The sequence below is a fragment of the Balaenoptera acutorostrata genome, chromosome 18, assembly GCF_949987535.1.
Source record: "Balaenoptera acutorostrata chromosome 18, mBalAcu1.1, whole genome shotgun sequence".
NCBI classification, from domain to species: Eukaryota; Metazoa; Chordata; class Mammalia; order Artiodactyla; family Balaenopteridae; genus Balaenoptera; species Balaenoptera acutorostrata.
This window is the reverse complement of record NC_080081.1, coordinates 78,278,643-78,297,259: the sequence shown is the minus strand read 5'-3', so window position 1 is coordinate 78,297,259 and position 18,617 is coordinate 78,278,643. Positions and strand designations below refer to the sequence as shown.

The window sequence follows — 18,617 nt, the reverse complement described above, 5'->3', positions numbered from 1 at the left end:
CAACAGTTATCAGCAGTGACTGTTTCCCTAAAATGCCACTTCAGAGGAACTCCCTCAACCGCAGGTTCACACGGAACAAGACGGCTGCCACAAATACGCCCAACGCCGGGGGGTCCTCATCTGGGGGTCAGTCCAACCATACAGCGGGGCGGGGTCGGGGGGAGCGCGGCCCGCACTTGGCCTGCCTCCTGCTGGACCCTCGCAGCTGAACGGAAGGCGCAGGCATCAGCATTCACGGCCAGGATGCCGGAGTGACCAGGCGGGGTGCACGACGGTCTAGCGAAACACTCTACAGAATCCACAGAATCGAAAACTACCACAGGGGAGAGACTTGGTTGCCGAGCGGGATCCCAGACCCTGTAGGACAGAGCCCGGGACGTCACCAGACGTCTGCACCTGAATGACTCGGGGTCTCGCTGTGCGTCAGAGATGAGATGCAGTGGTTGGTGGAGGGTGACAAACCTTCGGTTCTTTGTGAAGTCAGCTGGGTCTCACTTAAAGGTGCCGCCTCCCCGGAATGTCACTCCCTCTGAATACCCGTGGCAGCTAAGTCCCGCAAGGAGGTCGCTGCATCTCACCCTGCAGACGGCCGGCCGCTCACGCTGCCCAGGGTGGACCAGCACCTGGTGAGCGAGTGGCCCGTACAGGGACCACGGGCGGGGGTGGCGATGGGGCTCCAGGAACACGCGTGCGCAGAGGGTCTGGCTGGGCGCGGAGGGGCCGCACGGCACGTCACTCGGCGCCACGAGGCCCCCAGGCTCACCTCGCAGATGTCCCGGAGGTGCTTGATGTACACCCGCTCGGTGTCCATGATCTCCTGGATAACGTTGGTCCGCATCTGCCGCTTGCTCTCAGGGTGCTTGTGGCGGCCCCGGCCCGCGTCCTCCGCCGGCTCCTCGCCCGGGCTGCCGCTGGCGCCCTCCGACAGCTCCTCCTGATTGACCCGCAGCTGCGGTCACACGCAGGGCACAGGTCAGGGGGCGGCACCAGGCCCGCCCTCGGTTTCCACGGTGAGGAGGGGGGGAGGGGGCCGGGCCTGCATGCGCCAAACGCCAGCCGCCCCGCTGACGCCGGTGGGAAGTCTCCCTTCCCCCACCCCAGCCTCCAGGAGGTCTGGTTCAGAGGATGACCAGGGGACAGTGGCTCTTGCCCCTGAGCCCCCAGAGCCAGGAAGACACTCACTCGGACGAAGCTGGCGGGGAACCAGGCCTCCCTGTCCGCGCTGCGACCCCACCACCAGTCCTTGTGGGAGGCTTCCAAGACCTGGATGACGTCCCCGGCCTTGAAGCCCAGCTCCTGCTCGTCCATGGTCACGTGGTCCCACAGGGCCTCGGCGCAGACCACGCTGCCATCGCTGATCAGCTGGAATGGAGAGGCGGGCGCTCAGCGCGGAGCCCGGGGACCCTGGGCTCGCCCGGCCCCCGAGTGTTCACACCGATGGCGCTCAGCGTGTGACGTCACACGACAGGGATGCGGAAGAGTACCAGGCGGGCGCCCCTCCTGTGCTCTTAAAGGAACCCCCAGGTCCACTCATCTGTGCATCAGTCATCCAGCAAGTGTGACTATCTGGACGGTTCGCCCCGGAAAGGGTTTCTGAGCAGCCAAACTAGACGTCGTGGAGCCGAGCCGTCAAAGGCCAGCACACCCTTTCCCGCAAGCCCCTCACGGCGTCACCCAGGACCTGCTCTTCGTTCTTTCCTCACAATCTGAGCAGACTCTGCATCTCACTGTGTCCTTTACTGCAATTAAAGAGAACACAGCATGACGTCTGGATGTTCAGCAGGTAATTTAAGCTCGTCCGTGAGCCGGCTGTAGGGGCGGAGGACGGTGCAACTCCTCAGCTCCCGGGATGTCACGGGGACACCGTGGATCCTACAGCAACAACTAGTGATGCTGCCACTGAAAAGTTACACCCCAGGCGCTCTGTTCATGAGCTCCAAAGGCTAGAGGCGCCTTCTGCAAAGACTGCTGTAAAAAGGCCTAAAGATGCCGAGGGGCGGGGAGAAGCGCAGATCCGTGCTGAGAAGCATGTGGTTAACTTCAGCTCTGCCGTCTGCTAGCAAGTGGTTCAGCCTCTTAGTCTCAGAGCGTTTGCTAAAATGTGGACAGTAATGCTCACCTCCTAGATTTATCATGAGACAATACATGTAGGGAGGGCATATCCTGAACTGACTGAGAAGCCCTCTCCAAGCATAATGATGGCTGCTCTGACCGGGAGGGATGCCTGTAGTTAGCTACCTGCGACACTTAATCACATAAATCATCCTTGAAAATGCAAGAAAACCATAACGGTTTTCTAACCAGAGTTCTAGGTTTTAGCATATGTTCACTAAGAAATAATCAGAGAGCAAAGTACGAGTGGGTTCCGGGCCTTGAAAACCGGGCCTCCTGCCCCGGCTGCTGCCGTGTGGAATTAAGCCCCGCACCTCGTTGATGGCCAGCTGCTCCCCGCCCGGCTGCAGGTACCGGGGGCTGGCCCGACAGAGGTCTTCATAGCTGTAGTCCTCCTCGCTGCCATTGTCATCCGCTAGGGCAGACGGCTCTGCACCGCCATCAGAAGAAACTGAGAGAGAGAGAGAGAGAGAGAGAGAGAGAGAGAGAGAGAGAGAGAGGTGCAGTTTAAAGGATCCAGCTAATGTCAAAAATATAACCACGAAACCTATGACCTCTGAGAACGTGCCCTCAGCGGAAAGTAACCATTTGTATCTAACCTAGAATAAGAGACCATTAGAAAATGTCCACTGATCTGTTAATCCAAAGGTAGCAGTCGAGGCTAAGGAGAGCCGGGGTTGAGTGTCCCCATCGGTGAGAAAGGGGACATTTCAGAGACTACTGCCAACGGTGACGCACAGGGTTATTTTGCGAGTCAGGATACTGAGTGAACGATGTGTGGTTTAGCTGGAAATTTGTGCTCCAAAGTGGATATAAAAAATATAGATAATGTTCCTAAGTCATGTGTCAATAAGCTTGAGGAGGAAACGAAAGTGGAAAATATTGATACAATCCTTTTTTAAAAAAGTGTCCTGCTTCCGTCGTTTCCCTGCCAGGCACAGCGAGGTGCTGCTAAAATCAGAAGCTGCTGACAGTATCGTACGTGAAGCCATGCACCATGCTTCCTGGTTGTCACAGAGCGAAGGGCCAGAACTCAGTGTCAGAATGAGGAGTTACCTGGCACCTTTACCAAAGAAAGAGAAAGCCCTTAGGAGGATGGGTGTGGCATTTTAGACGGACCACCTGGCACTCCGATCTCCTGCTGGGACGGTAGGCTCCTCACCAAGGCTCGTCTGTCACTGAACGTCCCCTGTGAGGACAAGGCCCCATGACGGAGGCACCCGGCTCTTGCCTGAGGACGCAGTGTGGCTGGCCTTGGGCACGAGGGCATCTGACAAAGGATGGGGCCGGAAGGCAAGCCTAAGGATTAGAGCGAGCACCGGCGCTGCTCTCGCGGGGCCTGAGCAAGGGAGTGGCAGGTTTGAACAGAGGTCCCCTGGTACCGCAGAAAGAGACCAGGTGTTAGAGTGACGAGGCCAGGTCTGAACCGTAGCCCCGCCCCTTCTGGGCGGGGACCGGAACCAGGCAACTCAGACTCTCCCAGCGCCACACCCTTCCGCTGTAAACGGTAGTTTCTTTCTTTTTGGAGAATTAGGTGGGATGATGTGTGTCACGTTCCCAGCATCCCTGGTCCGTGGCTGGGACTCGCTCAAAGGAGCCACCGTGGTGACGGCAGCGAGCGCGGTCATGGCTGGGCTGAAGGAGAGCGACTTGGCCTCAGCACGCGGTGGACGCTGGGCCCCGGAGAGCGCGGGGATGGCGGGTCAGCTGGATTGGGAGGGCCCACCGTGCCGCAACACGGAACCGGCCGCCGTAAGCACAGTGCAAGGACCCGCACGTCCAGCTGACGTGGCAGCAACAAAGAGGGGGAAGTCAACGATGATTCGGAAACTCCCGAATTACTGGGCGAACTTCCCAGAGCTGGATGCTGGTGGGATAGCTCCGTGCGCCCTGCTTCTTTCAAGGACCTGAGAGTCGGGATTTCTAGTAACTTTATCCTCGGGGGACAGGTCTGCTTTCTAAACTGAGGAACCTGTTTTTAAAAATGAGATATTTTCTTATTATTTTTAATTTGTGTTTTATTTTATTTTTTAAAGTGAGATATTTCCTAGTCTTTATTTTGTACTGAGTCTTCAAGATCTGATGTGCGTCTTACATTCCCAGCCCATCCCCTCTGGACGAGCCACGTTTCGGGTGCCCTGCAGACACCTGTCCGTCCCAGGACTGGGCTCCCAGCTCTGCACACCAGGCCCCCAGGGCTCTCCTCCTGCCCTCACTCCGGCCCTGCCACTCGCTCGATGCACACCTTCCAGGGGTGTGTGTGTGTGTGTGTGTGTGTGCCCATGTCCGTGTCCATCCTCAGGCCCCGTGCGGCCACTCCTGCCCTGCGCTGTGGTGACAGCGCTCTCAGGCAGAGGACACGAGGTCACCTGGCCGTTGCTGGGGTGCGTCTGGGGGGTGGGGAGAAAGCCCAGAGGAAGCAAACGCACTTGCGGTAAAGGCACGAGCCTTTCTCATCAGGCCACCAGGGAGGTAACGGTAAGGCTGCAACCCTCCTCTGACCGGGACCCTCGGGGCAGCTGCCCCAGCATGTGCCCACTAGCACGGTGGCTAACGGCGGGCCTGGTCTGTCGGGGCCCAGAGCATCCCTCCTCCTCCCGTCTCAGCGGGACCGCTGCGCTCAGGAAAGTCAAACACCTGGGCCCCTCCCCACAGTGGAGTCAGAAACCACGCTGTCCCTAAAGACCCTCCGAACTGCGTTTCCCAGGAGAATTCTTTACCACCTCGTCTGGCGTTGCTACGAAAATCAGTAAAGGGGAAAAAAGCCAGGTGATAACGTGCAAAGCCAGAGTTCACAGGAGTTTAATGAAAAAAGGATTCCGTCGAAAAAAGGCTGAACCTTTATGGGAGGCAGAGGGTAGAGTTATCTGAAAACAGACGTGAACCTCGCATGCTGGACGGTGTCTGACCGCATCATGAACGCCTGGAAAAGAGCTCCGGCCGAGGGGCCTCATGAGAGCGTTTCAGTCCCTCGGGTCAGCGTGTCCTGAGCCGCGGAAACGAGGTGGTCCCCGTGCTGTCAGCCCGCTCGGCGGGGCAGGGTGGGGGGCCCAGCCGGGAGAGACGCCGTGTGTCCGGGGACCAGCGAGAGAATCGGAGCGAAAGCACCTGGCAAATGTCCTAGCTTGACCAACTTTCCAGCTAAATGAGCTGGAGCCAGCCTCTGGGCCTCTTCCACCCCACGTGCCCATCTGTACGATGGGCACAAGTCCACACGTCCCATCTGTTCAGAGGTCACTCTTCTGCCTCATGTCCCACGTCTGACCCGTCCGCAAATCCGGACCTTCCCCTCGGCGCGTGTCCAGAACCTGCCACTCCCCACGGCTCCCCACGGCTCCCCACGACTCAAGCCTCGGCCACCTCGAGCTGGGTCACTGCAGCAGGCCCTCTGGGCCCCCGTCCCGCCCCCCTCCACGCATCTCACCAAAGTGGCCAGAGTGATGGTGCTAAACCCCCCAGACATTGGACCACTCAGGCCCCTGCCCCAAGCCACCCACGGGGGACAAAGCCCAGGTCCTTGAAGACCCCCCAAAACACACACCGTATCTCCCCCCCCCACCACACTCAGCTCTGACCCTGACGGCTGCCCGCTTCCTGCACCTGGCTCCCCTCCTCAGGGCCTGCTGTTCTCTCCCCCAAGGCTTTCCCCGACATCCCACCGAAAACTGCCCCGTCTTCTTTCCCGGTTTATTTTCCCCACAGCATTTATCACCACCTAAGATACTTTGCTTGTCATCTGTCTCCCCCAACTAAAAGGTAAGCTAGCCCATCATTTTTGCCTGCTTTGTTCTCCACTGTACTCCTGGTACCCGGACCACTGCCTGGCTCGCAGGCTCGGTAGTTGTGGCACGTGGGCTCAGTAGTTGTGGCACACGTGCTCTAGAGCGCAGGCTCAGTAGTTGTGGCGCACGGGCTTAGTTGCTCCGCGGCACGTGGGATCTTCCCGGACCAGGGCTCGAACCCGTGTCCCCTGCATTGGCAGGCGGATTCTTAACCACTGCGCCACCAGGGAAGTCCGACAATGGGAGTCTTATAAAAAAGGCCAACGATGAATGTGTCCACACTCCTTGGGAGGGTGACGTTCCTCTGTCTGAACCTGGATTTCACGTCTGTGAGGGGACAAAACCTGACAACTGATCCTCAAGGTGAGTTTTTAGGAGAGGACACATCACACATCACCAACAACGGAAAACTTTATCCTGTAACACGCGCCGGAGGTTAAGGCCTTCCTACAGGATCCTGAGTCCCGCTCACGGCAAACAGGCCCCCAGCCCCTGTCCCGGCAGGAATTTTTCTCAGGAAAAATCAGATCTCTCCTGTTTGGCTTAATTTTGCACGTTTAAGGACTTTTGATCAGAGGGATGGGATTTCAAAAGCACAAGACCTTGCTGGGACCCCAGCCAGGCCTGGTTAGAAAAGGCCCCGAGCTTGCCCGAGCCTTCCTTTCTCTTTGCAGCTGGGGAAAACTGTCCCCTTACCTGTCACACGGGGTCGGGGAGGGCAGGGGACAGATCAGGGGAAGGTAAGAGCTAGCACGGCGGGTGTCACAGCCGGGCACCTGCCGCGCAGGCCACGTGGGTGTGGACACCGATCGCCTGACCGGCACAGCATTCTCCAGGGCTGTCCCACTAAAACAAGCGTCGCTTCAGGGAAATTCCCGTACTTAGAATGATCCGTTAAAAACACGGACGTTAGGAAACCTCCTGCCGATCGCTCAGGCTTCCTCAGGTTGGACATAAGCTGTTCTCACGTGCCATCCTAAGAGCAGAAACGGCAAAGCTGGCGGGCGGGCGGGTGGGCGGTCTGAGCTCAGAGCCCAGGGCGGCCTTCACGGGGAGCTGCTGCAGCCGTGTCTGGACCACCGGCCAGGTTCCTGCACCCGGCGCGGCCCCCGAGCCCCAAGATGCAACAGAGGGCATGAACCCGGCCACAGGGGGCCCTGGATGTCAGAACACGCCCCCCGACTCCAGGGCCACTGCTCTAGGGTGGATGGCGTCCCATCACAGGGGGGCGTTCAGAAAACACAGATTCCTGCGCTGGACCAGGGAGCCAGGCCCTCCAGGGGGAGGGGGGCAGGAGGGGGTGTTTGCTGAGAATCTCTTTCCAAAGCTCCCCAAGCGATTCTGACGCCTGGCTACATTTGTAAACCACAGGCACTCAAGCTAAACTTCCTTAACCCCACGTGCAGGGGTCTGCCCTGGGATGTGCGCTGTGTGGCCCGTCTACACAGCGACATAAGCTGGAGAACAGTGGATTCTGATCTCGTTGCTTGAACACCTCCGCTTTAGCCACTTTGTGAGCGTTCCCTGCATTCTACAAAAAGGACGCGATCCTTCGGTCCACACTGACCTGTCCACCGGGAGCGATGTCCCCACCCAAAGAGCCCATCAAGTTCCCCCTTCTCCTTCGGGGCGGCCAAGCCCTCACTCCCCGGTGATGGGTGATGATTTTCCACTCTCCTGCCTACGTTCCCTGCCCCTGTGCAGCAACGCTCTCCGGTTTTAAAACGTTCACATTTACACTGTCATTATGTTTTAGCCGTTGCACTACCATGTCCTCCTTAGCTGTGCGTGTGTCTCTCCTCACACCTGCCCCACTCCTGCCCCAGCGCTGACTTCCTCAGGAACAAGGACCGTGCTTATTAGTGTCAGTTCCCCAATTAAAGCACGAAATTCCTCCTGTCTAGAATCTAACGTTGCTTTTAGGAAAGTCACTATTAGCCTAATTTAGACTTTGAAACCACTTTCCATACATAGTATTTTTGACTCTTTTAAACATGCTGACGTTAAGAAGGTCAAAAAGGTACTAGAAATGGACGTGCTACCCTTCACTGATAACCTTTTACAATGTCCACGGGTCTTCTGGAAATAGCCCTCCCAGCAGAGAACTTTACATCTGCACTCAGCTCAGGGCCTCGGCCACCTCCTGATGCCCGAGCAGTGATGGGAGTCACGTCACGGCGGAACTTAATTTACACCAAACCTCCAAGGTGCACTGTTCCTACAACGAGTTTAAAAAGGTTTGTTTTAAACCACTAAAAGTGAAAATTTTTCCTTCTTCTCAATAAAGCAAATCCTGCCCTAGAGGTGTATCCTATATGCTCTCTATCACCTGCGGAAGGGGCACTCCGAGCCCCGAGACAGGCAGGTCGGGGTTTGGGCCGGGAGCCCCGGGCAGGCACCGCCCCCAGGGTCTCTGTGCTCCTGGGGACGCAGCAGCTGGACAGTCCTCAGCCTCCAACCCAGACCTGGGTTTAGGCTCTGGGTTCCTCAGCGTCCTGCCACGAGCCCTGGCGTTCTACCCTGGGCTTGTCCCTTGCCGTCTGTTTTCTCCTCTCTTCCCTGGGTTTGGCTCTGACCGTGGCTGTCCGTGGCTGTCCGTCCGTCCCAGCCTCGCCCCTCTCCTCCGCTCGGCCGCTCCCTGGCAGCTCCAGGCTGCGCACCACGCCCCTCCCAGCTCCCGGCAGCTGCCTTGCGGGCTGGCTGCACAAATCCTGAGGAGGAACCCTTCCAGCCTCACCGCATCCCCGGAATGAGCGCACAGTGTGTACCAGGCACTGTGCTAAGCGCTTAAATAAATCATCTCATCCAAGCCATGTACGCCTCCTGGAATTATTACTGTCTGTAAATTAAACAGGAGGAAATTGTGGCTCAAAGAGGTTAAGGAACTGCTCCCCGGCGGTGGGGCTGGAATTCAACCCCAGATCTGTCTGTCTCCCAAGCCATCCTGCCGTGCACCTGCCTGGCCCTGGCCTCTCTGAGCCGCAGTGACTGGACAGCTCCCGCCCCCAGTCCCTGCAGGACATCCCTCCCGGGAGCCGCCGAACTGTTCCGTAGGCCCCCTGGCCAATCAGGGATCTCAAAGAAAACAGAGCCCCCCATTCGGCAAGCTCTCCGCTTTATTTTATGCTGGCATGTCACTTAAGGCTGATTAAACATTGCATTTGCATCACACGCACATACAGGCTTCGTACAGCGAGTACATGAAAGATGGTCCCGGGAACACACACACATACACGCTTCGTACAGCGAGTACATGAAAGACGGTCCCGGGAACACACACACATACACGCTTCGTACAGCGAGTACATGAAAGACGGTCCCGGGAACACACCGAACCAGTGGGAAAGAGACGATTCGGGCCGAGCTGCCTCCTTCTTTCTCTTCACAGCCAGGCTCCTCAAAGGCCGGCAGGGCTGGAGTGCGGGAGCCCGAGGGCACACGGGGAGGGGGGCGCGGACCCCACGCAGGAGGCCTGACCAGCTGCGCATCCCAGCGACGGGACAGCATCCCGCTCAGCGTGGAGGCTGCGTCCAGCCTCCCTCGGCCTCCGCACACTGGGAATGAGGACTGGGACCCGTGCCCGCCCCGGGAGCAGAGGAATGCGGGGGGCGGCCTCCATCAGGCCCGGCTGCCCTGGAATAAACACAGGCGCGCACACATCCCTCCCCCGCCCAGGGTGAGGCCGGGCGGCCAGCACTCCTCCACGCCGGACAGTGGGACCACCGGCCACTCAAGTGACAAGCACAGCCACTTGGCAGGCAGGCCTGTGCTCTGAATGCAGGAATATCTGGGCTACTTCTTTTTCTTTTTCTAAATTTTTGTTAGTGAAGAGGCCAGAAGTAGAAGCCCTAACCACATCCCTGTCTGCTGTCAGCCTGCAGAGAAAGCCAACCAAAACAAGGAGGAAGCACAAAATACACACTGCATTGCAAGGCCCAAGGCTGACTTCAGACTCACCTATAATTCCCATTCATTTCAGCCTGAGCTACTGATTTAAGGCAAAAACAGCGACAAGACTTTTTTTTTTTAAAGCATCCTACTGCATCCATGTGTAGCAGTCAGCCAGAATTCTTTCTGTGAAGCATTTTTTCTTACTCCTTTTAAAGAATACATGGGTTCAAATTGATAACTTCCTAGTATCAGAGAACCATGTTTCTTTCACACTTAAATAGGAATTAGTCTAGCTGACAACACTCGCAAAAACACTGACAAGCAAGGTGGGATAAAGCACCATACAGTAACTGAGTCTTGGGCAATAACACTTTTGCAAACAGTCGACAGTATTTTTCAAAAATCAATTCATACCCTTAAACCTCACACACCCCAAATTAGCAAGGAACACTGTTACGGACCCCAACAATAATCTCCTGTATAAAGAAATTTCATGTAACAGAAGCAAAGACTAGCACAACAAAAACCAGATCCGTAACTCATAACGGATAGTCCACGTTTGATTCTTAGTACTTTCTATTTCACACCAACGGCTGTGCTGTAACCCAAACCAGCTTCTCTGATTCACTGTGCCCATGCCTAGAACTGCCCTCAGGACCCTGGACCGGGACAAGTGAGCTTTCTCTCTCTCACACACACACACACACACACACACATCCGACAAGAAGCAGCAGAGAGAGCCCTGCAACTTGCAAGGACACAGAGAGGAATCGGCAACATGGCCAGACACAGGAGTCCAATCTCTGCACACGTACCCAGGTGAAGGCTTTCCAGACTCCAGAATCTTGCAATTTCCCCTCTAGCCACCATCCTTCTGTTTGGAAAACAGCCACGTTCAGAGCGGGGCTGGGGGTTGACTGAGCATCACGGAGACTCGCACAGGCTCTGGCTGCGGAGACGACAGAATCGCTTATTCACTGCTGACGCCTGTGCCTGCCTGGCCAGAGCCTCACTGCTCACAGCGCCCACCCACGGGCGGCTGAGGTTACAGCCTCAGACTGGACGGCGAGGAGGAAAGCCTAAACGCAGGCCAGACGGCCACCCAGGAAACCAGGCACCGCATCTGCCTACCAGGGGCCCCGAGGGCCTCCGATGACAGTGGGAGAAAGGCAAGGCGCCTGCTGCTATTCATTACAATCCCAAAGCCCGAGGCAGACCCGAAGAGAACTTTCAAGATGTAAGCTATTATATACAGGATGGACAAACAACCGGCTCCTACAGGGAACTATATTCACTATCCTGTGATAAAGTATAATAGAAAAGAACACTTTAAAAGAATGTATGTATATGTATAACTGAATCTCTCTGCTGTACAGCAGAAACTGACACAACATTGTCAATCAACTGTACTTCAATTAAAAAAAATAAAGGGGGCGGGCTCAGAAAAAAAAAAAGAAGGAAACTATTTCATGGGGGAAGAAGCAGAGAAGTCGCTAGGTTCAAAACTGGAGTTGGGATTTCACGCTAAGGCATGACAAAAATTTCAGTTGTGATATTACACTATGTTACATAACTGCAAATCTGTGAACTCATTTTAAAAGTGGGATTTGGGGCTTCCCTGGTGGCGCAGTGGTTGAGAATCTGCCTGCCAATGCAGAGGACACGGGGTTCGAGCCCTGGTCTGGGAAGATCCCACATGCCGCAGAGCAACTAGGCCCGTGAGCCACAACTACTGAGCCTGCGCATCTGGAGCCTGTGCTCTGCAACAAGAGAGGCCGCGACAGTGAGAGGGCCGCGACAGTGAGAGGCCCGCGCACCGCGATGAAGAGTGGCCCCCACTTGCCGCAACTAGAGAAAGCCCTCGCACAGAAACGAAGACCCAACACAGCCAAAAATAAATAAATAAATAAATTTTAAAAAAAAAAGTGGGATTTGTTGAAAAACACATATGTAAATATGTGTGTACCCTCTACGATGTGACAAGGATATGGATATCTTTTACTATATAAAGTATCTGTTCTCTATAATGATGAGAATTGTCTTTTTTTTAAAAGAGGCTCTCTCTAGCTGACACGGGTTATTTATTTCCTGTATACTTTTTTCCCAGTTATCTACAACGAGCAAGTCATATTGTGAAACGACACCTATTAGCAAACAGCTTCCTTCAATTTCCTCACAACACGAAGATGCTGACTCTTTAAGTTAACGAGCAAGGAGACGGTATACACTGAGTAGTGATCACATGGTCGTCCCCCAGTAAATGGCGAAAAAACTGAGCCCGTGAGCGTGTGCCGGCTCTGGGGTGATGGGCGCCCTGGCATCACTCCACCAGTTCAAACCCCCAGGGGCTCCGTGTCTGGTCTGTACAGCGGGGACAACCAGGCTCCGACAGCGCTCTCAGGGTTCCCGAGAACATATCACCAAGTTTAGAACAATGCGGGCACTTTCTTGGGGATTAATGAACAGAACAGATCATGCGGCAGCTACTCTGACAAACCTCAGGTCCACTGACCATGCTCGATGGACAAAGCTGCGTGATCAGTTACGACACCCACGCCGACCATGTGCTTTATCATAGGCTTTTCTCATCTTTAACTATTTGTGGCTGTTTCTGTTGATTTGGTGCATCCCACCTTTAAATCCAGCGAAGGCTTCAATAAACCACACCAAAGGCGAAACCTGCGAGCACACATACACCACTCACAAAACCGATTGGCTTCGAATCTACCCCTTGCAAGTGTTTTTAAACAATGATTGAAAAGAGTAACATTTTTAAAAACGATTAACAGACAGTTCATTCAATAGGGGTACACCTATTCTTTCTTTTCTTTTTCTTTCTTTCTTCCTTCCTTTCTTTCTCCCTCCCTCCCTCCTCCCTCTCTCCCGCTATATATATATATATATATATATATATATATATATATATATATATATATATATATATTTTTTTATTGGCCGCACTGAGAGACATGTGGGATCTCAGTCCCTGACCCCTTGCAGTGGAAGCATGGTGTCTCGACCACTGGACCCACCAGGGAATTCCCAGGGCATATCTATTCTTAATAAAGGCAGTGCTTCATTAAATGACAGACTCAAAAGATTCCTTGAAATTGTTTTTCAGGGCAGACCACTCTCTGTGAGGCAAGGTTTCCTACATCCCATGTGGAATACTAGTATAATATGGTCCATGAAAAACGTCTGAAATCCACTGAACACTATATCTATTTCCTGGAAATCCAGAGGATACATCAGTCCCCACAGGCTACAAATCCAGATCGTGACATCTGTGTCACCTTGTTTAACACAGAATTTCCCATAAGGCCACAAAACTCTCTGTTTACGATAACACGTATTACTGCCCCAAAGGGTGCGGTCCGGGGACCAGCGGCGCCGGGTGACTGGAGAGCCGGTCCCTGGTGGGGAGTGAAGATTGCGGACCCCACCGGCCTGTGGAATCACAGCCTGACTTTAACCAGACCCAGGGATCTGGGATCAGAGGCACACTCAGGCTTGAGAAGTGTTAATTCAGAAACGAATGAAGACCATGGAATGCAAGGGTGGACCTGGTTTTCGTTAGAATGAACAAGTGAAACGCTGAATATTGAGACACAAAGCAGTGAAACGGATGTTAATTCTGATGAGCATCCTTTCTAACAAAGCTTAAAATCCAGCAGGAGGCAAATAAAATCCAGAGTGTTTTCATTTTCTTAAAGTTTTTTTCTGGTTAAAATTGCAAGTTTTCAAAAAGAAAAAGCTCTCTTGGCCACATTTCCTTGGTATTGTCTTAACTTGGTTCTACGGCTCACTTTCACTTTCCCTGGGCAGCTGGTACAAAGGGCAGCTTCTGTTTCCCAAGGACTTTTTCTAAATCCAGAGATGGGGTCAGGGTGCTAGATTAAGGTCCTTGGGATTTTAGGATCTTAAACCAAAGGCATTCACTAAGTAAACTTACTTTACTGCACACAGACTCAAAACAAACATAAAGATAAAAAGACGGAAAAAAGTAAACAAAAACTGCATTTCAATGGGGCAACTTCTCAAAGGAAGATGACCCAAAAAATGCTTCCAAGATATTTTTGGAAGAAGCTACAGAGAAGGTTAGACTTTAGGTCTGGAAAGTTCTTTAGCGATTAGAGCCTATATTTACCAGATCAATAAGAATACTGCAACAAAGACCTTAAGCATAGTTGAAGGAAGTCTTAACCTCCTCCACCCCCCCAAACCCCTCCTTCCCCCCAACCCCTCCGCCCCCGGCCAACACACGAATCTATTCTCCTTGGATAAGATGCTGCCGTATGGTCAGGACTAGGCTGTCACCAACCTTGACTACTGGTACCACGAAAAGAATTCAGCAAGGGATTAAGTCCCACGGGAAAGTGGAGAAATCCAAATTATACATTAATATCAAATATTCAGAAATCAGAGATGATAAAATAAAAGTCAGAATCACGTGGGATGTTACGATCATTTTTACTCTACAGTAAGGCTATTTTCGGCCCAGTGGCCCTAAGACCCCTACATAGTTACATCCATATGTATGGAAAAGGAGGCTGCTGGCGAGGTAAGTTAGCGGTGGAACCTCAAACTCAAACCAGTGCTCATCCCGCCACCCGTCCAGGACCGGTTCTTGAGATGAGCAGGTGGTCGTTAAGGTTCCATTCAGCTCTGAATTTCTGGTATCTTCTTAAGTACAATACGGTACAGGTTTTCTTTTTCTTTTTTTTTCTTTGGCTGCATTGGGTCTTCATTGCTGTGCATGGGCTTTCTCTAGTTGTGGCGAGCGGAGGCTACTCTTCATTGCAGTGCGCAGGTTTCTCATTGCAGTGGCTTCTCTTGTTGCGGAGCACGGGCTCTAGGTACGCGGGCTTCAGTAGTTGTGGCTCGCGGGCTCTGGAGCGCAGGCTCAGTAGTTGTGGCGCACGGGCTTAGTTGCTCCGCGGCATGTGGGATCCGCCCGGACCGGGGCTCGAACCCGTGTCCCCTGCATTGGCAGGCAGATTCTTAACCACTGTGCCACCAGGGAAGTCCAGGTAGAGGTTTTCTTACATGGCCACCGTCTGATACTGGGCAGAAAGATCACCAGCACTGGATATCTACTCAGCAACAAACATTTCCCAGCTGTTGCTGCCTCACCAAACTGCAGCCTCCCTGCTTGGTTCAGAGATGTCCTTAACCTGGGAAGATTCTAGAACTTCCCCTCTTTTCTGGGCTTGGGTAAGGCCCCATTACCAAGAGCTACAGGACAGGCACAGGGCGGCAGGCGGCCCCAAGGACAGTCATGCTGTTCTCCAGCCCAGCACTACTGCCAATTTCAGAAAATGAGCTCAAGGCTGGGTGCACGTCAGAACCGAGGAAGCCCCTGCCCTCAGCTGGACTGAGCCCCAGCCCAGACCCCCACCTGAGCAACAACCCCCCAGAATCAAGAGGAACACAGCGAGGGTTCTGAGTACACTCCCTCGCTGTCCCCGTTGCTGATACAGGGCTGCAGCTCCCAAAGCTGCAGGGGGGGCATTTCTGAACAGGAAGTAATCAGCTACATTTGCCATCAGTTACTCAGACCCACGTTCCCTTGTCTATTAGCATAAATAATGGAGTATCCAGAGGGATGCCTTTATTCTAAATGGATTAAAGACAAACATTAGTACTAATCTACAGGTCACAGTTATGCCATTTTCCAGAGAAACATAAGAAAACACCACCAGAGACAGTCAACGCAACACATAACGTTTTCTAGCACATACTGACGTAGAACCGTAGACCCCGTTTTGGTAAGCTGCCTGCCCGAGGATGGCTAAGGTAGGCTCCATTTAGGTCTTCCTGAGATATCGTTCAGCAGCCAGACTCCTGAACGCAGAGGGCAGGCCCCATCACTTAGACACACATGAAACGGAGCGGGGGGAACACGAGCAAGCCGTTGAGAACCAAAGGCAGAGGATGAAGAGGTGTGTCTTCAAAGCTATTGCTCTTTCACCCGAGGTACCGTGTGCCTATCCACCCTAACTGATGGAAGATGTGCTCTCAGTGCCTTAGTGAGCCCTGCCGTCCACCCCACCCCATGCCCCCCACTCCAAAACCGCCCCAAACAAGACAGTGGTCCTGGGCTCTGACGACAACTTTTAGACTAATTCAGAAACAGATACAAAATTGTCCTTTAAACGATAAGGTGCCATTTGTACGTTAAGACGGAGGCCTTTCCTGTCTTCTGTAAACAACCATGTGGGGTTTCCATCCTTCAAGGCCTGGGACACATTTCACTTCTTTTCTGTATTTATTTGTCTTTGGATCCTTAGGATATGGTTCAAACATAACAAGAGCAAAACAAGATAATGGATGAATTTCACTGTTTTCTTTGTTGTAATCAAAGGCAATTATTAGGGTGTGGACTTAAAAACTGACACATGGGTAAACTTCTGTGCACATAAATGAAATAACTTTGTGCTCTGTTCCTGCAAAAGCACAGTGCCTGGGAGACAGCAAGTGGAATGGAGCAATGTGGGCTTTGGGGTCTGTCTGATCTGCTTTGATCGTTGGCTTCACTATCTAGGACTTAGATCTCGATTAGAGAGCGAGTAAAAAGCATGGCATGTTTTTAAGCCTCAGATTCCGTCCGCAAGACCAGTGACACGAGCGGAGGCTGGGTGCTTGGTGGTGGTTTGCTCCAAGTTCAGTTCTCTTGCTCTCCTTCCCCTGACTTTTAATGTTTTCTTTTCCTTTTTTTTAAAAAAAAAAATTTATTTTATTAACGTATAGTTGATTTACAACGTTGTGTTAGTTTCAGGTGTATGGCAAAGTGATTCAATTGTACATGTATATATAAATATTTTCTTTTTCATATTCTTTTCCATTACGGTTTATTATAAGATACTGAATATAATTCCCTGCTCTTTTCCTTTTAAAAAATCCAATTTCTGAGACTTGGCATTAGACACATGATATTTTGAAAACTTTTTTAACTCTGTAGTTTAGAATGATTGGAACAAATACACGTCTTAGAAACCGAGAAGCTTTTAAATGTTAGAAGATGAGAATTTCAAGAGTTTGCTGGAAAAACGTTAAAGAAACGTTATGATGTTTTTCTGAGACAGGAACTAGAACGCTGTGTTCCTTTAAAAAAAAAAACCAACTCTTGATTCTGGGCACTGATAAGGCTGAGACAGCAGCTAAGTGCTGCTGAAGCCCACACACCTCTCAGACGTGCAGGCCTGCGGTCTAAGGCCCTGATGTCTGCATCTGCAGGGCCTGTGCCTGCAGATGGAACCCTTTCCTGGCTCTACTGACCGAGGAGTCCACGTGGTCTCACGGCGTGGTCAGCAGGGAGAGATTTTAGCCAGGCCAGTGTCAGGAGGCAGGAAGACACCCGCCTAAAGACAAGAGAACAGAATCATCTTGTTTCACAAATAAATACACCCAGTGCCCGCCATCACGGGCAGGAGAGCGTGAAGCGGGCTGGAGATGGGAGAGCTCCAGACCCGACGCACGTGCACACCTGACCATCAGGGCTCGACGTGACCGACACTTCAACCAGTCTCCCGAGAGCTCCGCTACGATCACCCTCCACAGGTCCTGAGCAAGGATGATCCGACTAAATATTTTCTCTCTGATTCGTCATTGAAAGAAAACTTCGGAAAAGCAGATGCAGAAAGAGCTTATGCAAACAATAAGAGATCAGACAAGGTTTGGTTAAAATAATCTCAAGGCATCACACACCCCTCAACACCTGCCATTCCTTTTTTTTTCTTCTTTCCTCTTAACAAAAAGTTGAGAGGCGTCTCTGGGTGATACGCTGGAAAATCTTTGGTAAGGCCTGAAATTCTGGATCAAGAGAGTCAACAGAAAACATTTGAGTTACCTTCTTTTTTCCTATAACCTGAGTGTTTGCATTTTAGATCAGTTTAATCTATATTTGGATAATAATTAAACAGAATATTGCTCTGTATGGACTCCTGGTGCCCTAGGGCCTTAGCGATTAGATCAAGTGACTTGTCAAAGGTTGAACTGCTTGTTAGCGCAGCTGAGTTAGGAACTCGGAACTCTGGTTGCAGACACAGGTCACCATTCACCACTATCCTTGTCGCTAGAACAACTAGTGCTTCTCTTTAGGTCTTTGTAATAATTTACTGCACACCTACTGTGTACCAGGTCACTCTCACCCATCTGTGGGACGGACAACAGTAATATTTCCTATTACAGACGAGGACACTAAGACTTTGAGGTTAAATAACTTGCCAAGGTCACATGGTTAGTCAGTAGAGGACTGGGACGCCACTGTTTTTTTGACCCAAAGGCTGGTTCGTAAGAAAATTAACTTTCATAACAATTATTAGAATAGAACAACGCCAGAATAACAAATTAGAAGTAGGATCAACGACAACAAAAACTAAGGCAAAGGGAAGAAACCTATATTCTTTGTCTTGACCAAGTAAAAACTAAAATTAAAGTCTTAATCAAGTTATTAACTTCATTGCAAGACTTTAAAAAAAATATGCTTCAGTAATTTCTTACAATTTATTTAATTTAAAAACATCAGAGTTAAAATGGCATAAACCCCTATGATTAAAGTGCCCCCAGTTCCTTCATGTTGGGGTATTAGAACAGAACTCTAGATCAAGGAATGAAACTTTCTGGTGTATATTTAACAGACTATTTCTTTCAAAAATATTTAGTACAAATGAACATTGACACAGTCAATTAACGAGCTTTCAGATACGGTAATATAAAGCCAAAACAGTTTTTTTAATATGATAGCAAAACAGTTTTGTTTTTTTTTTTTTTTTTTTTTTTTAATTGAGGATCTTGAATCAGATGCGTATGTTTGATTGATTGATTGATTGA

General features: G+C 51.8%; 1 protein-coding gene across 11 annotated transcripts in view; it reads right to left on the bottom strand.

Annotated features, from left to right (window-relative positions):
* SPATA13 (spermatogenesis associated 13) overlaps positions 1-18,617 on the bottom strand; it is a 266,585-nt gene that overhangs the window by 14,680 nt on the left and 233,288 nt on the right. For 10 of the 11 annotated variants that reach the window (XR_009005914.1, XR_009005916.1, XR_009005917.1 and 7 more), the window contains 3 exons: positions 2,427-2,563; positions 1,183-1,362; positions 764-949 (listed from right to left, as the gene is read on the bottom strand). Coding sequence is in view for 3 of the 11 variants with exons in the window: in XM_057532936.1 (XP_057388919.1) it covers positions 764-949; positions 1,183-1,362; positions 2,427-2,563 (503 nt within the window). In the remaining 8 variants the exon portion in view is untranslated. Of the gene's footprint in view, positions 1-763; positions 950-1,182; positions 1,363-2,426; positions 2,564-10,600; positions 10,907-18,617 lie in introns of those variants that run through there. The other variant, XR_009005920.1, reaches the window with a different exon arrangement.